The sequence below is a fragment of the Rhineura floridana genome, chromosome 22, assembly GCF_030035675.1.
Source record: "Rhineura floridana isolate rRhiFlo1 chromosome 22, rRhiFlo1.hap2, whole genome shotgun sequence".
Taxonomy (NCBI): domain Eukaryota; kingdom Metazoa; phylum Chordata; class Lepidosauria; order Squamata; family Rhineuridae; genus Rhineura; species Rhineura floridana.
Window position 1 is genome coordinate 16,435,100 of NC_084501.1, and position 23,208 is coordinate 16,458,307.

Below are 23,208 nucleotides of genomic sequence, written 5' to 3' on the forward strand. Positions count from 1 at the left end.
GTTCTCTACTTAAAAGGCTTTCTTCCAGAGTGCGGGTCAATGTCCTGCTTTCCTTGTGATGCCTCCGCTTCCCCCACCCTGGGTGCTTTATTTTTAATATTGTGGTTTTGTAAAACAATTCTGGTTTTCCATATCGGCAGTTTTCACTTCCTAATACCCAGAGCAACAGCTGGCTTCTTTGCGTGGCCAAAGGCTGCCCCGCTGTGATTTCTCCCTATTGCATTTTCCCACTCACACACACACTGGGCTTCTGCTGGAAGAGTCCCTGCTACCCTGAAAAGGATTTTGTTTATTGCTTTCAAAACTCTCTCTCTATATATAGATATAGATATATTGGAGGGGTGGGTGGGTTTCCAAAGAGACTTATTGGTGTCCTGCAGCAGTGCTGAAGTTTCCTTGCTTGTGTTTGTCTCTTTTTACTAAACAAATGTTTTAAAACTTCCCACCAAGGTCCCAGGGCCGATCACAAAAACAGATAAAAATTGCTGTTGGTTTTATTTATTTGCTCAATTTCAGAAGGAAACTGACTAGCGTTACCAGTCCACAAGGCTTGAAGGGCCCAAGGGAATGTCTCTTCTGATGTACAAAGGCTTTGCAGCCTGATCACCTAGGGGCAATTCTCATACTCACCCCAGGCTAGGGGCTGCAAGCAAAACTAGGCTGAACCATCGGCTTGCTTATAAGTGGGTGAATCGAGGTCTCTCTTTGTTGAGGCCTTCCCCACCCCTTTGGAAATATGAGGGCTCTCTATTCATTTGCTGCCTCTAGGGCCCACCGGGGACTTGGTCTAAAGCTTGCGTTTACAGTTTTTGTGCATGTGTTTTTAACGTCAGAGTTCAGTCCCAGAACTTGCAAAGTAACGAGCGAGGGGCTCTCTGAGCATGTGCAGAATACTTTTCCTTTTCTTCTGGCTAACTGTGGCTCTCAGTAGCTGGAGATGCGGCATGGTGTTTCGGTGATGATGTTAAAGTGTGGATTCAAACCTCCCTGCTCCACCACTCAACTCCACAGTCCTCACATCTGGCTGCTGTCAAGCCGGTTACTCTACCGCGCAGGGTTGTTGTGAGACTCAAGTGGTGGACCTCGGAGGAGAGGTGGGGAGACATACGTGTCACCAATCCATATGGCCTGAAGTTTAGGGATCTGAGTCTCCGGGTCACAGCATGGATACTAACCACGCTTTGTTAATGTAAATAACTAACGTGATGCAGATTGTGTGTGTGTCTTAATTTCACATATTTCCAAACGGAGTTGGAACTGGCAGGGACTGACCAGGAATGGAGACTGTAGAGCTGGAAAGAGTTGCTCTTGCACTCAGGTTGTGCGCTTGTTGCTTCCCGTCGGGGCATCCGGTTGGCCACCTGTGCAAACAGGATGCTGGACTGGTGTATGCCCCCTTCCTGGGCATTCAGGTTTTCAAGGTACCAGAGAGATGAGGAAGGCAGACTGGGTCGCAGGTTTACTTAAAAGGAGACAAAGTGTTTATTGAGTAGCTTTCAACCCACAGGTGTACCCAATACACAGTGGGACAGGCTGCCCGGCTCTGCACGGACACGGACCAGGCTGAACACTGAACCAGGCAGCCCAGACCCCTTTTTATAACATACATGTTTACCAGCTCAATAATGAGGTTACATAACTGATTAATTATTATAAAACATTAAATCATCGCATCTCAGCATATAATTGCTAAAAAAAGGCGACATCATACTACAGGATAACAATAAATGATAAGCAAAGCAATCGCCTAACGGGGCATTAACTGCTCCAAGATCTACACTATCTTGGTTAACAAGGCACCTTTCCAGCATCCCAGAATCACTCTTGGCAGAGCATCACACCGAATGCTTATTAGGAACCCCAGATTAGACTCCAGGTGGCTCTGAGCTAATTCATTGACCGTTCCTTGAACCATCTTCCTCACACTTAGATACTGAATGCTACACTAGAGAACTGGGGGGGGATACAAGCCCCCCTTGCCTACAGGCAGCTATTCTGCTAGTATAGCTGCTGAACTTGCCCATGGGCCAATACAACTGGATGGCCACTGGCCTGACCCAGGGCTCTTCTTATGAAAAGGTTTGGAAGAGGGCAACCAGAAAGATCAAGGCGAGGAAAATGGATAGAGAAAGGTGCTGTCTCCCTCTCACATAAAACTGGAACTTGGGGCCATCGAAGAAGCTGAATGTTGGGAGGTTCAGGACACAGGAAAGGAATAGCTTCATCACACAGTGCACGGTTAAATGACGGAATCTGCTCCCGCAAGAGGCGGTGAAGGCCCCCAACTTGGACGGCTTTGAAAGAGGATTAGAGAAACTCCTGGGGGAGGAATCGGTGGCTGCCTCCCATGGTGGTGAAGTTCTCCCTCCGCTGTCATAAGTAGTAAGCTTCTGAACGCTGGTTGTTGGGAGTCACAAGAGAGTCGCTCTCATGCTCAGGTCCTGCTTGAGGGCTTCCCATTGAGGCATATGGTTTGCCATTGGGAGAACGGGAGGCTGGACTAGATGGACTTTGTGTGCCCTTTTGTCAACAGCAGCTCTTCGTTGAGAAATTAATCTTTGGCTTTGGGGCCTGCTAACTTCTCATCTAGACACCACTGATGTAGGATTCTGTACCCTGCCCAGCCTATTAGGGATCACACATTGAGATGTAAAGCAGGGATGGGGGACCCTGTGCCCCCCAGATGGCCATGCTGGCTGGGTCTGATGGGAGTTGGAGTCCAACATGTGGAAGACCATGAGCTTCCCGCCCCTGCTTTATTCCTCTGTAAGTGCATTTAATATGTGATCCCTGATTGGCTGGGACACGCGTATACGACAGGGATGGAAGAACCTGTGGCCTTCTGGATATTGTTGGACTGCAACTCCCATAATCCCTGACCGTTGGCCATGCTGGATGGGGTCGATGGGAATTGGAAGCCCAACAATATAGAAGGCCACAGGTTCCCCCATCTCTTTCATATACTCACGTCCCAACCAATCAGGGACCACATATTAGATGCACTTACAGAGGAGTAAAGCATGCCCCCCCTGAGCCCTGTGTTGTAAAAGCATCACCGAATGAAGAGGTCTTCAAACCCAGGAAAAAGAGGGAGCCCGGCGTATCTCCTCAAGGAAAGAGTTCTGTGGTTTTTGCTCTGCCACCGAAAATGCCACGTCCCTTTTCCCCACCTGTTATGCTTCTGATGATGAAAGGCAGGTCCATCAGGGAGAAGGCGGCAAGTGTCTTGTGTGGTACAATTTGGGCCAGTGTTGTATTGGCAAGTGCCCGCTTTGTACCTGGGCGTAGGGGTGGCTGCGCGCACACCCCATGTGTTTCAAGCACGCGCCTTTATCCCGGGAACCGTAGCATGCGAAGGGTGCTTGGGAATGGTGGCTCTCTGGGGAGAAACGACAGCTCCCTGGATTCTCTGGCAGAAGCCAGCTGCTTTAAAGGGACGGCGCACGTACCCAGCTGGCAGTTCTGCTTTGGCTTTTACCCAGCAAAGAAGCAGAACTGGAATGTTCTCCGCTTCTCCCTTCCTTCCGTCTTTGGTTGGTTCTCTTATGTGGTGATGGCGGAGGGGTATTCTGCACCCCACCCCAGGTCACACTTCCCTCTCTCAGGGCCCGGAGCTTTCGCTTTTTCCTCATTTTCACTTTCCTCTATTCTTATCCTGGCACCGTGGAGGGGAAGTCTAAAGTCTCCACTCCTTTCCTGGCCTGGGAGGAACTCTTGCCCTCTCTCTCTGCCTGCCTGCCTGCCTGCCGGGTGTGATTGGTAGGCCTGCAGTCACCCCTGCTGTCCTGGAGCTCTGGAGAGGTTTGGTGATCCAGCAGTAAGTCGCGGTTGACCATATTGCTCCACAGCAAGGGCTCGTCTCGTCGGAAATGGCTCGCAACCTGTGCAGGGGTGTTGTTAGGGGCAGGGTGGGGAGCCTCCAGGCCGCCGCCCCCTTTTCTCTCTCTCTGACTCCCAGCATCTCCAGGTAGGGCCAGTCCATGTAGACAGTCTTGAGCTCAGTATAAGGCGGCTTTATGCGTTCCTGCGGGCGTTGCGCCTGCATGCGTTTTCCTGGGCGCATGCTGCTGCATGCAGGGTTGCAGAGGAAGGGGCACAGCTGAAACATGGTTGCATTTGTTGCGGGGGGGATCTGCAAGCAGGTTGCATGCCCTTTCGTATAGAGAAAGGGCTCCCCTTGGAGATTTGCTCAAGTTTCGCCTTCTCAGTGGTGATGATGATATGAATTGGCGTTCATTCGGCATTTTGCAAAGTAACATGCCTAGCTTGTGAGTGACCTTGGCTGAGGCATCACTTCTCAGGCTAACCTACCTCACAGGGTTGTTTTGAGGATCAAAGGGGGTGGGGGAAATGCACGCCACCTCCAGCTCCTCAGAGGAAAGGCAGGGTGTCAATAAACATTATCGTTCCCACTAATAGGGAAGCTCGGAGGATGGCAACAAGGGAGAGGGCCTTCTCAGTGGTGGCCCCCAAATTATGGAATGATCTCTCGGACGAGGTGCACCTGGTGCCAACACTGTTATCTTTTCAGAGCCAGGTCAAGTCTTTCCTCTTCTCCCGGGCATTTTAGCATGTGTTTTTAAACTGCTTGTTTAAAAAATGTGTTTTTAAATTTGTATATTTGTTTTTAATGTTTTTAATTGTTGTAAACCACCCAGAGAGCTTTGGCTGTGGGGCGGTATACAAATGTGATAGATAGATAGATAGATAGATAGATAGATAGATAGATAGATAGATAGATAGATAGATAGATAGATAGATAGATAGATAGATAGATAGTGATGTCAGGTGGTGAGTGCCGAGGGTTGTGTAGCCAAAATAGGATAGTAGTATGTTCACGGGCATGTGGAGATTTGCCCATGTCCCAGTGAATCTTCTAAATAATCATAATAATAAAAAAAAAAAATAGGGTCAACCTTCCCCCCTCCCCAAAAGAAGTAACCATGAAATGTTGGGAAAGGAGGTCGGAATGGGCCGTTCTAGAGGAGGGCGTCTCTGACTGGCTGGCACAACGAACATTTTTGGTGGAAGTCCCACTTTTTGCGGTAGTTAAGAGCAAGGAGAGTCCTTGCCCCAATGCCCTTACAATCTACGTTTTGACAGCGGAAATGAGGTACCTGCCAGGGAATGGGAATTTGCTTACAGGTCGGGGCGAATGGGTTAAAAAAAGCCCACCCCTTTTCAGCTTGGAGGCCGCATCCCCTTCTGAGCAAGGGCTCAAGGGCCACATGCCAGTGGGTGGACAGGGCCAGAGGCAAAAATGGGTGGGACAGTGCATGTCAATTTGGCCTTTGTATGGTAGTCTCGTTAATACACATTCTCCACTCTGTCCTACGTCCTGTCCTAGCCCAGGAGGAAACACTTGGGGTGCAAAGCGGGCCAGGGAAGGATGTGGCCGGGGAGACTTGCGGGGGCCAAATGGAGAGGCCTGGAGGGCCGCATTTGGGGCCCCGGGGACTGCGATTACCTGGTCTAAACGGAAAGCTTCTCACGAATTTTGAGTTGGGCTTTGCAATGCAATCTTGTGCACTGAAGGAGCGGTTCAGGAACTGCCATTTCCTGTTGTTGTGCTGGCTGTATGCATGGTTTTTTGTTGTGAGGGGGGACGGCTGTAAGAAGCAAAGTACAAACGGCTTTTGAGAGCAGCCACCGCTTGTTTCCTCTCTCTCTCTCTCTGGCACATAGGGCGTTGCAGGGAGCTGATGTGGTGGGGGGGACAGCTTTAGTAGTCCTCTGTGGTTTTCTCCCAGCTGAGCTGGATGTTTGGCGCTTAGCCAAGCCTTCTCCTTGACATGCTAGCTTTCTACATGTGGGGGGTTATATATATATAAAAGATTCAACAGTTCACATCCCTTCTCCCTGCCTTCCAAACAGTCCAGGCACAGCTTTGCTGAACGTGCCACTTTTTTTCTAGGAGGGCCAGAGAGGAAGAAGTTACTCTGGGAGCGGGGGGGGGGCATTGGCGACACCCCAAGCCCTTATTTGACCCAGCATTTAAATCCCTGTTGGCCTCTCGCACCTTGCGCAGTGCAAAATTGTGTTGTAGAAAAATACAGCGTTGGCTTTTTTTCCGTGACGTGCATAAAGCGCCGTGTGCCTGCACCGGGTGCTTTCAAAACCCACGGCAGCTGTGCCCGAGGGATGTTTCAGTCAGTCTGAGTTGCAAAACAGCTGTAACTTTCGGTTTTTCAGGAGAGACCGAGATGCACGTCCTAAGCAAAGTGCTTTGTGCAGTGCTCGATTCCCTTTGGCAGCAGTTGACAGGCAGAGGTTCACGGCATGTGGGTGGGTGCGGCCCTTGGAGATGCTCTGAGGGCCTGATCTGGCTTGCAGTCTGACTGCCTGATGTGGTGGTGAGGTTTTGTGTGTCCTTTTGAGGGCGGGCCTCCTCGTTCCGAAGCTGTTTTCGTTCCTTCGCGTTTCTTTTAATCGATTGCCCCGGGCATCAAACAGTGGCAGGTCCTTTTTTGGCTGGAGCAGGCCGCCTCGCAAGAGCATCATCAAGTCAAGGGACGCGGCTTCTTTTCTTTTTTTCCCCCCTGCAGCTGGGTGCCAGCAGATAGAGGTGGGTGTCAAGTCGTGTGTGCCACGGCCAAAAATAGATCCGTTGAGCTTTGGCACCAACGGCGAGGGGGGGAGGATAAGCAGGGCCTGTGTTCGAGGGCACGTGGGAAGGTCTATAAGCTTCTGAACAGCTGGACATCAGCAGGGTAGGAGTGCCATCTGCACTGCCCCTTTCCCCACTTTTTTCCTTGCTGTGCAAAAGACTGGGGGGGGGGCTGCAAAGAGGATCTGCCTCTGTGTGTAATCAGGTTTTTTTCTGCCTTGTCCTAGTTCTTGGTCTTGCAGGTTCCCTTTTACCGTGGAAATCCCCTGGGGGGAAGGAAAGGTAGGGGGGAATACATTCTCCCCCCCCCAAAAAAGAACCCTAATTCCCAGATTCCCTGCTTGCTTTCCCTTTAAAGAAAGATTCTAGCATTTGTAGAGCCGGAGTTATGATGGTAAATGTGCAACCGCTATCCTTCTCAATTTGTGTGGGTGCGTCAGAGAAACTAGCTTGCTCCCACACACACACACACACATAAATCTTTCAGCGTTTTCCTTTGACCCACCCTGCAGGAAAAATTATTGCAGACGCCCATGCCTCTTCTGATTAGACAGGAAGATAGGAAGCTCCCTTATACTGAATAGGACCATTGGTCTATTGAACTCAGTATCATCCTCACTGACCAGCAGCGTCTCTCCCAGCCTTACTCGGAGACGTTGCCAGGGATTGATCTGGGACCTTCTGCGTGCAAGGCAGAAGCTGTGCCACTGGCCTTCCCCATAAAACATGCTTTATACCGAGTCAGAGCTGGTCCACCCAGCACAGTATGGTCTGCACTGACTGGCAGCAGCTCTCCTGCTTCCCAGATGGGGAATCTTTCCTAGCCTTACAGGAGATACGGCCCTTCAGATTGCTGTTCTGAACGCGCAGCCGTGGAGACGCACATTGGGCTTTGCAGGGGGGGGACTGTTAACGGGGAAAAGATTGGGCCTCCGCCCCGAGGTGCCTACAGTCTGCATTTCAACAGGGTACGGAGGGAGGAAGGGCAGGAAGAAGCACAGATGGTGAGTTGATAAGCCGTGCCCTCTCAGCCCCGCCATCTTCTGCTCTCTCAAAAGGGGGGTAACAGGGCTGACCTACCTCACTGCGGGAGCTCTCCCACTCTCTGGCCCCATTTGTGCCATCCGTTTAAAGCACTGTTACATACCGCTTTAAACCCATCATGGCTTTTCCTCCAAAGTTCCCTGGGAAACAGCCGCTTGCGAAGGGTGCTGTGAGACCTTTGGAGACACTTCCGTTGGAGACCCCTCCCAGACCTACAGTTCCCGGAGCGGTGTAACGGTCAGTCCCTCTTCCCAGGGGACTCTCCGCTGCCTCGTGGACTGTCCATCTTTGCTGTGACCATAAACTGATTGTGCTCTCTAGGGAATTTCACTCTTGACAAAGAGGCATCTCGTGTGTGTGTGTGTTCGTGTTCCCATGCTGGATTCCAGTTAGTCTTAGGGGTGAGGAACCTCAGGCCAGGGGTTTGAATGCGGCCCTCTAAGCTTCTCTGTCTGGCCCTCGGGACTCTCCCAGGGCGCACCCCTTACTGGCCTCACTCTGCATCCTCCCTGAGTGGTGCAGGGCTGGCATATGTGTCCTTGAACATGGATCGTTTATGTTCAGTGCTGCACCCACTTCTGCCTCTGGCCCCGCCCACCCACCCCCATGTGGCCCCCGAGAGGTTGCTCAAAAGGGCCCTGTGGCCCTCGGGGTGAAAAAGGGTTCCCCAACCCTGAATGAGCTGTTTTGTCCCTTTCCTGTTTTCTGTGATGCAGCGGACCACTCTCCTCCCTGTCTGGGCCAATTGGTGATGCATTTGTCTGCTCTCAGCCAGAGGACGAGGTCCTGGCGGGGGCGAGAAAAGGGGCTAGTTCTCATTGAGGTGGCAACCTGGTGTCCATGGTGCACCCACCACCGACGTCAGCCATGTGGGGCACACATGAGATCGAGGAGGGGAATAACCCCTGCACGTATAAAACTAGGATTTCTGGAAGAAAGGAGAACCTGGGATGGGGTGGTGCTCAAAGTTCATTCGACAAAGAAGCAAAGTTACAGCCAAGAAGTGCCACCTGGCACTGTGTTCGCAGCAGGAAGATTTGTGGTTCCTCTTTCCTTCCTCTCTCCTGTAGCACGTAGATTGGGCCTATCGATTCAAAACAGCAAATGAGGTAATAGAAGGTGGAAATGTTAGAATGGGAATGGACTGGAGGACTTTAGGCTATGGGTGAGGCACTACCGTTTTTTGAGCACTCCCACAGTTGTTGTTGTTGTCGTTTTAATTCCCTGCAAGCAGAAACCTAGCATATCAGGGGGGGTTGATTTGGCTGATATACTAGCTTTTTGTTTGTGGGGAAGATGAAATGTGTGAATTCCTCCTGCTGCAGGCACCCGCACCTTGAATTGTGTATGTGGGTCCTTTTATATCACCTCTGTCATGCTACCACATCATTCTGCTTTGTGCACAGGAGGGATGCCCCAGGGGCAAAGGAGGCCCCTCAGGCCTCTCTGTCTGGCCCTTGGGACTCTCTCCAGGCCACACTCCCTCCCCAGCTACACCCTCTCTCCCCAAGCCACACACCCCTCACTGGTCCTGCTGTGCAATCTCCTAAAGAGCTTTTGCCTGGCTGCAATGTGTCCTTGGACCCTCAACGCCAATCCTGCCTCTTGTATGCCTGGCTGGAGGGTGTGTGTAGAAACGAGCCTGGTGTACCAAGGTGAACTTTACGTCCGTGGCTCTGCCCACTTTTGCCCTTGGTTCCACCTCAAGTGAATAGCCCTGATTCAGCTTTGGAGCAACCTGCCCTTTCCGTGCCAATGCTTGGCTTTCCGTGTTGCAGGCACTTGCACCTTCTCTGAGCGCACGCAGAGATCTTTTAGTCAACCTCAGCTGTCAGACCGCCACTTCAGGCATTAGGGCAAAGGTCATCTGGTCTGGAGGAAGTGACTTTGGGGCCAACGTTGAGTCATGACAAGTCTTTGGTGGCTTCCCCCCCCCCCCAGATTTTGTAAAACCTGAGCTCAACCACTTCCCCCTCTGAGCTCAGTTTCGTTGCTTGTGCAGGCCAACCCCTTTCCTTCCAAGATTCCCCTGTGGGTTCTGCTATATCGACAGAAACATGACTTCTGATGCCACCATCCCGCTCTCTCCTTCCCCTTCCTGATTCAGAGACTCTCAGACTGGCACACACACTAGCAGCCTCGTGGCCAACAATGCTCAGGAATTCTGAGAAACCCCCTAAATCAGGCCCGTTTTGAAAAGTTCAGTCTGCCAACTTGATTCAAAATGGCGTCCTGTTGTATCCAAACGTAGATGAAAGTCTGCCTCTGCGTCTCAGGAACCGTTATGCCAAATGTGGTTAAAAGCAGTGCAGTTTTGAAAGGATCAGTCTGCCATCTTGATTCAAAATGGCGTCCAGTTGTATCCAAACATAGACAGATCCTGCCTCTTGATGTCGGGAACCGTCATGCCAAATGTTGTTAAAATCAGTGCCGTTCTGAAAATTTCCGTCTGCCATGATTCAAAATGGCGTCCAACCGTATCCAAACATAGGCAAGGTCTCGCTCCTCGATCTCAGGTACCGTCATGTCAAATTTGGGTACGATATCTTAAGAGGTGTCCAACTGCACAGAGCACAGGCGGACAGACAAAACGCATTCCGAAATAGATAGTGAATGACATATATGGTATATTTCCAGTCGGATCCTTGTAGCTGAGAATTAAACTGGGGTGGGGGAGAGTTGCGTTCTGCTTTGAAGAAAGAGAAGGGGCATCCTGCCGTTTTAGCAGACCTCCCCCCTGCATCAAGGCTTTGGAGGGGTTGGGTGTGGTTTGCACACCCACAGAATGTGTCATCATATTATTAATATTTTAGGAAATTTTTCTGCAGATCTTCAACCTGTTTTGCATGAACTGCAGAATGAAGGAATTTTTGCATCACGTAACCTCCTTCGCCCTTGCTACCCTCTCGCCTTCCACAGCATACTGCTACAAAACAGCAAAAAGAGTGAGTATGGATAGATATAGATAGTTAAAAAGACAGGTATAGATATTCAGAGATTTGTGTGTGTGCAGAGTACCGGCACCTCCTTGGCAGACATTTTGTGCTGGCACCCACGGCACTTTTACCAAGGTATGAGTAGAGGCACCTCCTTTTTTACAAAAAAAAAAAGAGAGAGAGCCCGGTTTGAAGCTCTTCTTGTAGAAGCAGGGGAAGGTGTTGTTTTTTCCAGCCCAAAGGCTGCCTTTGCGTGTAGGCAGCTCTTTCCATTTGCCCATCCCGAATCTCCTGACGATCAGTTTTGTTGGTTCTGGCATTTGTTTGTTTATTTAATAAATTTGTATCCCTCCCTTTCTCCCATGGGGAGCCCAGGGCGTAAACAAATGGCAAAACACTAAAAATATCTTGTTTGTTTGTTTGTTTGTTTGTTTGTTTTATATCCGACCCTTTCTCCCAGAGATCTTGAAAACATCCTGAAAAGGGGACATCTTTTTTTTTAAAAAAAAAATCTTTAAAAACATCTTAAAAATAATTCCAACACAGACTGGGATAAAGTCAGAGAGATAAAATCTGTCTGTCTGTCTGTCTGTCTATCTATCTATCTATCTATCTATCTATCTATCTATCTATCTATCTATCTATCTGTCTGTCTGTCTGTCTGTCTGTCTGTCTGTCTGTCTGTCTGTCTGTCTGTCTGTCGTCTATCTATCCATCTATCCATCTATCCATCCATCCATCTATCATCTATCTATCCATCTATCCATCCATCTATCATCTATCATCTATGTATCCTCTATCTATCCATCTATCTATCTATCTATCTATCTATCTATCTATCTATCTATCTATCTATCTATCTATCTATCTATCTATCTATCTATCTATCTATCTATCTATCTATCTATCTATCTCCACCATGGCGACACTCTATTGAACATTCCTTGTGGAGCTCCCCCAAAGGCCGCCATTGGGTAGAAGCATAACGGGAGGCGGGACTTTTCGATGCTGTCGTGTCTGCTTCTCCTGTGACACTCTCTCTTCCACCCCTCCTTGTCCTCTTTGTTCCAGATGCCGTGAGCGGCTGCCATGACAGAAGAGTGGGCCCCGCAGCTGGTCGACTACTTCGTGGTGGCCGGATTGGTGGACACCTCCAAGCCGCTGGAGGATGAGAGCCAGCCGCCCCGCCCCGCCAGGCCCAGCGAGCCCATTGTGGATGTGGCCATTATCGTCCGCTCTCAGGGCGAGGAGGTGCCCCACGGTTTCACCTGCATTGACCGCACCACCTCTGGGAACCCCGTGGAGCTCAACGCCGGACTGCTCAACAACCCTCAGATGTACATCTGCTATAGGCGGGGCCGGGACAAGCCTCCCATTCTTGAGTTGGGGTAAGTGCCTCAGGGTGGATGGAGGGTGAGGTGGAGACGTGGGCATTCAACTTACGTCTTCATCTAATTAAATTTATAACCCACCCTTCCCAGGGTGTAGTCCTCCAGGGTTGCAGTGGGTCACAGACACCTTACTTTTTTGGGAGCAGCATCCCAGCCGGGTCCCTATGTATGAAAGCAGGAAAGGGGAGTTTGTTAGCCACTGAGAAGAGTCTTTGTCCTTTCGTGCTGATTGGAGACAATCGTAGTGAAAGGAGGCAAGTCAGCCACGGAGAAGACTCTTTTCAGTAGCTTACACGCAGCCTCCCCTTTGATGCCCATTGGCTCCTAGGGACGTCTGTTGTAGTGGAGTGTGGACTTGGAGACAACAAGGGAGATGGGGGAAAGGGAGCATGGCTGTGAGGTGGGAGGTCTTGACTGTCATGAGGGGACTCTACTGGATTTGCCACTATGCTACTGATTCCTTCCTCCCAAAGGGAGTCCAGGGCAGCAAACAGATGATAAAGCACCAAGCACGCCTTAAAAACCAAACATCTTTAAAACAAGACATCTTCAAAACATCTTCAAAAACAGTTCCATTGCAGATGCTGATTGGAATGAGGTCTCTACATAAAAGGCTTGCTGAAAGAGGAAGGTCTTCAGAAGGCACCGAAAAGACGACAGAGATTAGATGAACGAACCCCAGAATCTTTGGAATGCCTCTCCTGTTATGAACCTCCCTGGATTCCCTTAGATCTGAGGGCTGCCTCTGGGTCTTCCCGTTCTGAGGGAGGTTCAGAGGGTGACGACAAGGGCCTTTTCAGTTGTGGCTCCCCACTGGTGGCAGAGCTGGCATCAGGCATGACTGGGCCCTTGGGCACCAGCCTGCTCCAGACCATAATCCAACACACACACACGCCATACAGGTGGCGTGGAGAGAGAAAGCCTGCCTTCGTGCCCCATCTACCTCTTGTGTTGTATGAATTACATGTGTGCATGGCGGGAGCATCTTGCTTGATGGCAGGCATGCTCGCACGGCACTCACGGCATTCACACAGACAGGAAAGGCAGGTGAGCCTTGCGTGTGGGCTTATTGCAGCCTGTATTGAGGGGGTGTATAGGACTCTCTGTCGACGATCTGTGGCAGGGTTGGGTTGCAGGACCCGATGCTGCCGCAGTTCACGGAATGGGAGCACCACCCTAAGGAGGGCCCTTCTGGGCCACAGGGGCCCTCGGCCAGGGCCCAACCTGGCCGTTCTCTGGTGCCAGCCCTGACTGGTGGAATGCTCTCCCCAATGAGGTCCGCCTGCTGCCATCAGTAGCATCCTTTTGGTGCCAGGTAAAAAGTTCTCTCTTCTCCCAGGCATCTGATGGATTTAAATGCTGTACTGAATGATGTGTTTATTGCTGAAATTTTACTGAGGTCACATCCACACGGTCAAGAATGATGATAATAGCTCCTTCTAATAGCGAATTGCTTTGGTGAGTGCCCGTGGGCTAGTAGACAGAGTGGGCCAACTGAGAAATGAGAGGACAGTCTCAGCCCCATCACCTGGAATGCGGAGAAAGACTGCCCTTTGAACGTGGAGGCTCCATCTGGCCATCATGGCTGACAGCCAATGATGTAAAGCAGGGGTGGGGGACATTTATGACCCTCGAGATCTCACTGTGCTACAGCTCCCATCCGACCAAGCCAGCAGGGGCAATGGCCAGGGACAGTGAGGGTTGGCGTTCAACCACTTCTGAAAGGTCCCAGGGTCCCCACCCTTGTCCAAGACCAATCAAGTTCCAACCAATCAGGGATCACACATTAAATGTACTTCTGTAGGTGTACGGGGCAATTCCATCCCTCTTTCCCTTATGTGAAATTCTCGCTCTTCTTGTCATTCCCTTAGGGTGCACTATGATGGGAAGGACCCCCCAAAGCCTGACTACAAAATAATCGACACGACTCCCTACAGCCACTCGGCAAACCTGGCCTCAGGGACCCCCGGACACCAGCGCACCTTCCTGACTTACCGGCGGGCCAGCAAGAGCCAGGCCTACAGCACGCTGGGCATCACCGACATTTGCCTTATCATGCCGAGCAAAGGGGAGAGCACCCCACACACCTTTTGCCGTGTGGACCGGAACCTAAATGCCGGCATGGTGAGTATCTGACGAGGACGTAGCTCAGCGGCAGGGCACCTGCTTTGCATAAGGTCCCAGGTTGTATCCTTGGCATCACCAGGTAGGGCTGGGAATGTCCCCTCTGTGAAATCCTGGAGAGCTGCTGCCAGTCAGTGTAGACAGTACTGAGCTAGGTGGACCAACGTTCTGATTTGGTACGAGGCAGCTAGCTTCCCATGTTCCTGTTTAAAACCAGCCCTGTATTCAGAACTCTGAGGACTAGAATCTTGCTTTACCTTTAGGGGGCAGGGCATACCTCAGTGGTACAGCACCTGCGTTGCACGCAGAAGGTCCCAGGTTCGATCCCCGGCATCTCCACTTAGGGCTGGGAATTTTCCCTGTCTGAAACCTTGGAGAGCCACTGCCAGTCAGTGTAGACAGTACTGAGCTAGATGGACCATTGGTCTGACACAGTATAAGGCAGCTTCCTATGCGTGTAAGTCAGCCCTTTATTCAGAACGATGAGGACTAGGATCTTACTTAATTTTTAGGAAAAGGGCCACAACTCAGTAGGGGATCCTGTGCATCACGTGCAGAAAGTCCTAAGGATTATTCCCTGCTACCTCTAGGGAGGGAGAGAGGGAGAAGTCCCCGGTCTGAAACCCCAGAGAGCCACTGCCGGTCAGTGCCGGCAATACTGAGCTAGATGGACCAGTCAGCTTCCCGTGTTCCTGTTTAAATCAGCCCTTTATTCAGAACCTTGAGGACTGGAATCTTCCTTCATTTATAGGGAAAGGGCCGTCACTCAGTGGTGAGAGCACCTACTTTGCAAACATTAGGCCCCGGTTTTAAATCCCTGCATCTCCAGGTAGAGTGGGGTAAGATCCCTTGCCTAAAACCCAGGTAAGCCCGCTGCCATTCAGCGTCTGTGAAGGTCAATCTGACTCTCTATAAAGCACATTCCCATGTTCCTATTGAAAGCAGCCCTACGGTCAGAATCATGAGGACTGGGACCTTCCTTTATTTCTACGGTAAGAGACGTAACTCAGTGGTAGCACCTGCTTTGTGGCCAGAAGGCCCCAGATTTGATCCCAGGTACAGGTAGGGATTTTTCCCTCTCTTGAGATCCTGGAAAGCTGCTGCCAGTCAGTGTAGGCAATGCTGAGCTAGGTGAACCAACGATCACACAAGCTATACCAATTTGGCTGGCTTCCTGTGTTCCTTTTTAAACCGGATCTTTATTCAGACCCCTGAGGACTAGAATCTTATTTCTAGGGGGAGGAGCCATAGCTAAACGGCAGGGCACCTGATTTGTGTGCAGAAGGTCCCAGGTTCAATCCCCAGCATCTCCAAGCGGGACTCGGAAAGACTCCTGGCTGAAAGCCTAGAGAGCTGCTGCCAGTCAGTGTAGGCGATGCTAGACCGGTTGGACAAACAGTCTGATCGGGAGCCAGTTTCCAGCGGCTGCTTCTCTGCCGTTTGACCAATCGCTTTGCCTCATCTCTTCTTACTCTCTTCTCTGACAGTGGGGCCCGGCCCTCTTCATCTGCTACAAGATGGCATTGGCGAAAGGGAACGTTCTGGTATACGAAGCAGGTGCGTCGCTTTTAGGATGGCTTTGAAAGAGGCTTAGACAAATTCATGGAGGAGAAGGCTCTCAGTGGCTGCCAAAACCTGACGGAGATGTTCTCCCTCCTCCATCAGAGGCAGGATGCTTCAGGGTACCGGTTGCTGGAAACCGCAGGTGGGAAGAGTTGCTGTTGCGCTCAGGAACTGCTCGCCGGCTTCCCAATGGGGGCATCCGGTGGGCCACCGTGAGACCAGGAGGCTGGGCTGCGATGGGCCGCTGGCCTGATCCTGCAGGCTCTTTGCGTGCTGTTGAACCTCTCCGTTATAGGACGCAAAGTTCCTGGACAGCATTAGTACCTTATTCAGCTGTGTGCGTTTTTCTGTATTTTTAATCTGCCATCCCTCCACGTGGCCCTACCACGGGGGTGGAGGAACGTGTGGCCCTCCTGATGTCGGTGGACTCTAACTCCTATCAGCTCCAGCCATGATGGCTGAGTGAAAGTCCGTAACTCAGTGGTAGAGTATCTGCCTTGCATGCAAAGGAGGTCCTGAGTTCGACCCCTGGCATCTCCAGGTAGGGGCTGGGAACGACTCCCTGCCTTGAAACTCTGGCGCGCCGCTGCCTGTCAGTGTAGACTGTATTGAGCCACATGGAGGCAAGAGTCCAACTCGCCATTTGCTTCTTTTAGGTGTGCTTCAATTTAGGTTTATATTATTGGCTTTTATATATATAATTATATGTCGAGTGCAGTTCTGATGGAATGCAGAGTGGGGCTTAATTTATGACAAACACAACTGGCAGGGGAGGCAACACCAGCAGTCTCTTGAGACGTGTGGGACCTGGGACGTGACGGACTTCAAAGGCGAAAGCCTTTGAACTGGGCCTGGAAACATTCTGGCAGCCAGGGAACGCAGACTGCCTATATTTGCCCCTCCCAAGGTTCAGAAGAAGGCAAACAACGGCTAAATAGTCTTCCAGGGCAGCCCCGCGTAGAGCACAATACAGTAGTCAAGCCTAGAAGCCTGGCAGAGCCTGAGCAATTGATGTAATTAACTGGTGGAAAGCACCCCTAGCGTTCACAACTACTTCCTCCCTGCGGTGGATTTTTCCCCCAGGTCTCCTGAGCCGTTACCCGGAGGAAGATAACGAGGCTTTCCCCCTGCCGGAGTCCGTAGCTGTTTTCTGCCTGCCAATGGGTGCCACCATCGAGAGCTGGCCGGTGGACACCAAATACCAGCTTCCTGTCTTCTCCACCTTCGTGTTGACCGGAGCGTCAGGGGACAAGGTGCGATGATTGCAGGTGTCTTGAGCCAATTGCGGGTGTCTTGAGCCTTGTGGAGAACTCTTGGCAGGACTCTTCCAAGGAGGGGAAATTCTGGGATCCCGGAGAGGGGCCTAGAGATCTAGGAGGGTTGGACAAGAATGCCAGGGACAGGCTCCATAATCTGCCAGTTGATAGTCCCTCCTTTGAGGGGTCAGCTGACGTGGGTGAAGGACTTTGAGTCTCCAGTCCCATCCTCTGAACTGCCCCTGGAAGATTTTTTTCCTCTCAAGATCAGCCTCCAGCAGCTGAAGTGCCTCCAACTCCAGGGGTGGAACCCGGGGATGGCGGTACACATGGAGAAAGTTAAAAACACAATTGAAAATGGAAAAAAAATCCAACAAAATCAGTTGCTGCCATAAAAGTCACACGGCAAAGGGTGGATCTTAAAACGTTCAGATTCCAGAGTCTCGGAAATCCTTAAGACATAAGTACTCTCTCAATGCCAAGCAGTATTCATTCCCGCGCTGTACACGCATAGGCTCTGCAGATGTTACTAGTCCACAATATTTATTTAGTTTAGATTGCCTCACCTGTCCTCCACCTATACCGCACACAAACATACCAATGATAAGTCCTTTTTTTTTCTTTTTCTTTTTTGGCCACATTAAAAAACATATCAAGCAGTAGCATTATTGCAATTTGCCCAAGATTCCCTGCCTGGTCGCCTGGAGCCACTTCTCGCTCGCCTAGGGCGAGTGACTCTCTTGCCAAGGCTGCGTAATGCACCCACCTCTCTCCTCCTCTCGTTGCCAGGTGTATGGTGCTGCCATCCAGTTCTACGAGCCCTTCCCCCGGGAGCATCTGTCCGAGCGGCAATGCCTGTGGCTCAACCTGCTCACCGTCGTCGACCGGCGCCCCATCACCAGCAAGTCGGTGCAGACCCGCAAGAGCATCTGCGTCCTGTCCCACTGGCCCTTTTTTGATGTCTTCCGGAAATTCCTCACTTTTCTGTACCGCTACAGCATATCGGGACCTCATGTTCTTCCACTCGAGGCGTAAGTCGGGATGCAGCCGAGAAGGGAGGGAGGGAGGAACCTGAGTGTAAGCAAAGCCTATCTAGAGATATGCAAGTGCGGAAAAATTCAGGGGAAATACTTCTTTTGTTTGTTTCTTGTGCAATTTTTCAGTGAGGGGGAAAAAAAGCTTTGGGGAAAACCTCCTCCCTCCCCCCAATTTTTTCTGTTATTTTCCAAGCCTTCACAGCGCTAGAGGTATCTAGATTAGGCTGTAGGTTTAACTCCCTGCCTACCGACATCAGGAGCTGTAGGAACTCCCTGCCTACTGACATCAGGAGCTGTAGGAACTCCCTGCCTACTGACATCAGGAGCTGTAGGAACTCCCTGCCTACTGACATCAGGCGCTGTAGGAACTCCCTGCCTATTGACATCAGGCGCTGTAGGAACTCCCTGCCTACTGACATCAGGAGCTGTAGGAACTCCCTGCCTACTGACATCAGGAGCTGTAGGAACTCCCTGCCTACTGACATCAGGAGCTGTAGGAACTCCCTGCCTACTGACATCAGGAGCTGTAGGAACTCCCTGCCTACTGACATCAGGAGCTGTAGGAACTCCCTGCCTATTGACATCAGGAGCTGTAGGAACTCCCTGCCTATTGACATCAGGAGCTGTAGGAACTCCCTGCCTACTGAAGTCAGGAGCTGTAGGAACTCCCTGCCTATTGACATCAGGAGCTGTAGGAACTCCCTGCCTGCTGACATCAGGAGCTGTAGGAACTCCCTGCCTACTGACATCAGGAGCTGTAGGAACTCCCTGCCTATTGACATCAGGAGCTGTAGGAACTCACTGCCTATTGACATCAGGAGCTGTAGGAACTCCCTGCCTACTGACATCAGGAGCTGTAGGAACTCCCTGCCTATTGACATCAGGAGCTGTAGGAACTCCCTGCCTATTGACATCAGGAGCTGTAGGAACTCCCTGCCTACTGACATCAGGAGCTGTAGGAACTCCCTGCCTACTGACATCAGGAGCTGTAGGAACTCACTGCCTATTGACATCAGGAGCTGTAGGAACTCCCTGCCTACTGACATCAGGAGCTGTAGGAACTCCCTGCCTATTGACATCAGGCAGGCACCTTCCCTGTACTCTTTTCGGCGCCTGCTTAAAACACATTTGTTCCGGCAAGCCTATCCTGACACGTAGATGCTGACAAGTTTTACTCTTCCCCCCCCCCAGTTCCCTGTTAAGCTAACCATAACCCTAGGCCAGCCGTTCCCAGCGTAGCACCTCCAGATGTCGCTGGACTCCCGTTTCTGTCCTCCGTGTCCATTGGCCACGGTGGCTGGGGCTGACGGGAGGGAGGGGGCCCTTTCTTTTTCTACACTGTGACTTCCCTGTCGCTCTTTCTAGGCACATCTCTCATTTCATGCACAATGTCCCCTTCCCATCTCCGCAGCGCCCTCGGATCCTGGTTCAGGTGAGCGGAAACAGGGGGCGCGAGAGCCTTGGCTCATCGTGGGGTGGCGTGGGGGAGGGGAGGGGGGTCCCACGTTGCATCCCCTCCCTCCCAGGTTGACTGGGAAAGGGATTCTTCAGCCGTGCTCACTCTGGAGTTCAATTCTTCTCTCCCCCCCTTGTTTTTGTCCAACCAGATGTCTTCCTATGATAACATGCTACTGTGCCAGCCTGTTTCATCTCCTCTGCCGCTAAGGTATGGGCTGCTTGGGATGGGGTGGCAAATGCTTGTTCATGTGAACATCATAAGAATGTAAGAGCCCTGTATGATCAGACGACAAGCCACTGGCCGTCCAGCATCCTGTTCTCACAGTGGCCAATAAGATTCATCCAGGATGCCCGCAGTTAGGGCGTGAAGCCAAGACCCCTCCCTCCCTCATACTCAAGAGTATCAACCATCTTGGACCCCACGAGTGGCAAGCGAGGCCTTGTTGGTGGTTCCACCACCAGGGGTTACCCAGTTGGGGTTGACCCATGACGGAGCCTTTTCAGTGGTGGCTCCCCATTTGTGGCATGCCCTCTCCAGTGAGGTGCTTCTGTCTCCATTGCTATGGAGGGATTTGAAAACGTTCCTGTTTACCCACGCATTTGGAGGCTGAAGGGACTGTTCCTAGCAACCTGGAGATCACTGGATGGAAGAATGTTTTTATACTGTAACTGTGTTTTAGATGTTTTTAAACTATAGCTGTGTTGTAGAATGTTTTTAAACTGTAACTGTGATTCAGAATGTTTTTGTTTTTGGAATGCTTTTCTTTTCGTAGGTGTTAAAACGTTTTGGGAGGAAGGGTGGGATATAAATGTAATAAATAAATAAGAACAGAGTCGTGCTGGATCAAACGAAAGACCCATCATAGTCCAGCATCCTTGTTGCCTTCACACCCAGCTTATAGGCTTCCCTGAGGCGCTTGATTGGCTGTGGTGAGAAAGAAGATGCTGCACTTGATGGGCCTTTGGTCTGATCCAGCAGGGGTCTTTCTACGTTCCTTGTGCTGCTAACTCAATTCCAATTGCACCCGAGGAAATTTCTGTACCCACTAAAGTAACTTACGAGAGTTAGATATGGCAAGGGATATCATCCTACTGTAAGCCCTGAAATAAGGTTCAGCTGTGTGTCTGGTCCGATTCTTTGCATGAAATTGTGGGGCAGGGGGATGCCATCTTGACCTTCGCTTCAGGCATCAAAATGTCTCAGGCCGGTCCTGTAACTCTGTATATGTTTGGGATGTAACCTGACAGTTGTTCTGGGACGGTGAAGCTCTGTGCACCGTCTTCAAGTGAAGGGTTTAAAAAAATAAAAATAAATAAATAAATAAATAAATAAATAATAATAAAGCAGTCTGCTGGCAAGGCTCAGTGGGTCACTTTGCCTCCGGTTCCCCTTTTCTCCCCCCACGTTTTTCTCGCAGCGGCGCCAGCTTCCTCACCCTACTGCAGACGCTGGGCCCTGAAAACGCCGTGGCCCTCCTCGTGGCGGTGCTGACGGAGCAGAAGCTGCTGATCCACTCCCTGCGGCCGGATGTTTTGACCAGCGTGGGCGAAGCCTTGGTGTCCGTGAGTTGGCATTTAAGTCAACAGCGGCTGGTGCCCCTTTGAGGCTGGTGGGGCGGAAGGCCGGGAGCCCCACAGTAAGCGGAGCCAGAGCCAGTGACAGGCAGTAATTTTAGGCTGGTCCCCACTCTTTGCCAAAGGCAAAACTGAGACCAAGGAGGAGAAAGTTCACCACCAGGGCCACCCTCTGGATTGGTTGTTGCAAGTAAGGAGGCAGGCAGGTGCGGATTGGCTGAGGGCAGACTGAGGTTGCCCAGTTTGCCCTAATGGACTAGCTAGGTTGGATTGGGGTGGGGGGTTGTCCTGTTCTCACCGGGCTCCTTAGGGTGGTGAGAGACTCCCCAGCAGAAACACACATGAGGGCAGCACAAGGGTCAGCCGGAAGTCAGAGTCCAGGGTCTACCTCAAAACCGAGGGAGTCAGGCAAGAATCAAAGGGAGAGCAGTCCGGGTTCAGAAGCCATACAGTATGCAAGCAGTGCCGGTAAGGGGCAAGGCTTTTATGCTAGAGCCGCTGAACCACACCCCAGACTTCAGCTGATTCCCACCGATCGCCTGCAGGCAGACCTTTACTCCCGAGGAGTCCGGGCCTGTAGTTAGGCACCCCTCCGGATGGGCCGGGACACCGTCCAGCATTTGAGGTGGCGCCTCTCCCTTGGGCTCGGGACCTGTTTAGCCTCAATGTCTGAGGCTGAACTTGCCCTGGGTGCAGATGGCCTGTCCCGGGCCTCATCATAGGATCCTGACTCCTCACCATCAGGTGGAACCTGAGCCAGGGCTGGGCCCAAGACCAGAGCCTCCTGGTCTTCCTCCGATGGGGACTCCGCTGGCTAGGACCTGAAATCGGGCAACAGTCAGCAGGCAGGGAGGGCGGGGTGAACTCAGTTGCATTTGTGAATGGTGTGTTCCCTGGGTAGAGGGATTGACTGTTAACCAACTCTGGGACCTGTAGCTCTGTGAGGGGGAGGGGTTTCCGAACAACTCTCAGCACCCCTGAACAAACTACACTGCCCAGGATTCTTTGGGGGGAAGCAGTGACTGTGTAAGTTGCGTAACAGTGCTTTCAATGTACAATGTGGACGAGGCCCTAGCCTTTGCGCCATTCACCCAGGCCTTGCGGTGTCTTTTCATTCATCCGCCGGGTCCTTCCAGCCCTCGAACCCTGTTCCCTGTGCTTGCTCCCGCAGATGATTTTCCCGTTGCATTGGCAGTGCCCATACATCCCGTTGTGCCCGCTCACCCTGGCTGACGTGCTGTGCGCCCCAGTCCCCTTCATTGTAGGGGTCCACTCCAGTTACTTCGACCTCTATGACCCACCCCATGACGTCATCTGCGTCGATCTGGACACAAACACCATCTTCCAGTGAGTGCTGCATGCTGATGGGGGTTGGCCTGCTCCCGCTCTCCCGCGCAGGGCTTCCTCCCCAACACACACACACACAACCCTACCTTATTTTCTTGTTTAATTCCTATCCCACTTCCAAGGAGCTCAAGGTGGCAGGCGTCGGGTGCAGAGCTTGGAAAAGTTACTTTTTTGAACTACAACTCCCATCAGCCCAATCCAGTGGCCATGCTGGCTGGGGCTGATGGGAGTTGTAGTTCAAAAAAAGTAACTTTTCCAAGCTCTGGCTTGGGTGGTATTGAATTTTAGTCCGACTCAGAGTAGACCTGTTGGGATTGATTGATTGGTTTATATCCCGTCCTCCGTCCCAAAGGAACACAGGCTGGCAGGCACATTAGCAACAAAGCATTTTAACAACAACAAGCATTCCAAGATGCTGTGCTAAGTTCTAGACTGGATTGTTGCAATGCGCTCTACCTGGGGCTGCCCTTGAAGATGACTCAGAAACTTCAGCTGGTCCAACATGCGGCAGCAGGTTATTGGCTGGGGTTCCCTTTAGATCTTAAATAACCCCTGTTTTAAAACAGCTGCGTTGGGCTGCCAGTTCCTTTCTGGGCCAGATTCAAGGTGCTCATGCTAGTGTTCAAAGCCTTAGGCCCCAAATATGTCAGAGGCCGTCTCATTCCCTAGAGACCCTCTTGAGTGTTAAGATCAGCAGAGGAGACCTTCTTGGTAATTCCACCTCCCCCTGAAGTACAGGAGCCCCTAAATTGTGGAATTCCCTTCTCATGGAGTTGTGCCTGGCATCTTTGCGTACGGTTTTCGGCGACTGCTGAAGACGCATCACTTTACCCTGGCCTTTGGCACTTGAGATATATGTTTTCAGGACCC

At 51.4% G+C, this 23,208-nt stretch overlaps 1 protein-coding gene across 8 annotated transcripts in view; it reads left to right on the forward strand.

Moving 5' to 3' along the window:
• The window catches only part of DENND4B (DENN domain containing 4B), a 53,407-nt gene that overhangs the window by 3,038 nt on the left and 27,161 nt on the right, over positions 1-23,208 (forward strand). For 4 of the 8 annotated variants that reach the window (XM_061605778.1, XM_061605783.1, XM_061605784.1 and 1 more), the window contains exons 2-11: positions 10,480-10,596; positions 11,659-11,975; positions 13,850-14,102; positions 15,590-15,659; positions 16,749-16,918; positions 17,711-17,952; positions 19,324-19,390; positions 19,566-19,624; positions 20,835-20,979; positions 22,163-22,338. In XM_061605778.1, the coding sequence (XP_061461762.1) occupies positions 11,677-11,975; positions 13,850-14,102; positions 15,590-15,659; positions 16,749-16,918; positions 17,711-17,952; positions 19,324-19,390; positions 19,566-19,624; positions 20,835-20,979; positions 22,163-22,338 (1,481 nt within the window). In that variant the 5' untranslated portion in view covers positions 10,480-10,596; positions 11,659-11,676. Of the gene's footprint in view, positions 1-3,677; positions 3,818-3,877; positions 3,968-6,453; positions 6,566-10,479; positions 10,597-11,658; positions 11,976-13,849; positions 14,103-15,589; positions 15,660-16,748; positions 16,919-17,710; positions 17,953-19,323; positions 19,391-19,565; positions 19,625-20,834; positions 20,980-22,162; positions 22,339-23,208 lie in introns of those variants that run through there. The other 4 variants (XM_061605779.1, XM_061605781.1, XM_061605780.1 and 1 more) reach the window with 4 other exon arrangements.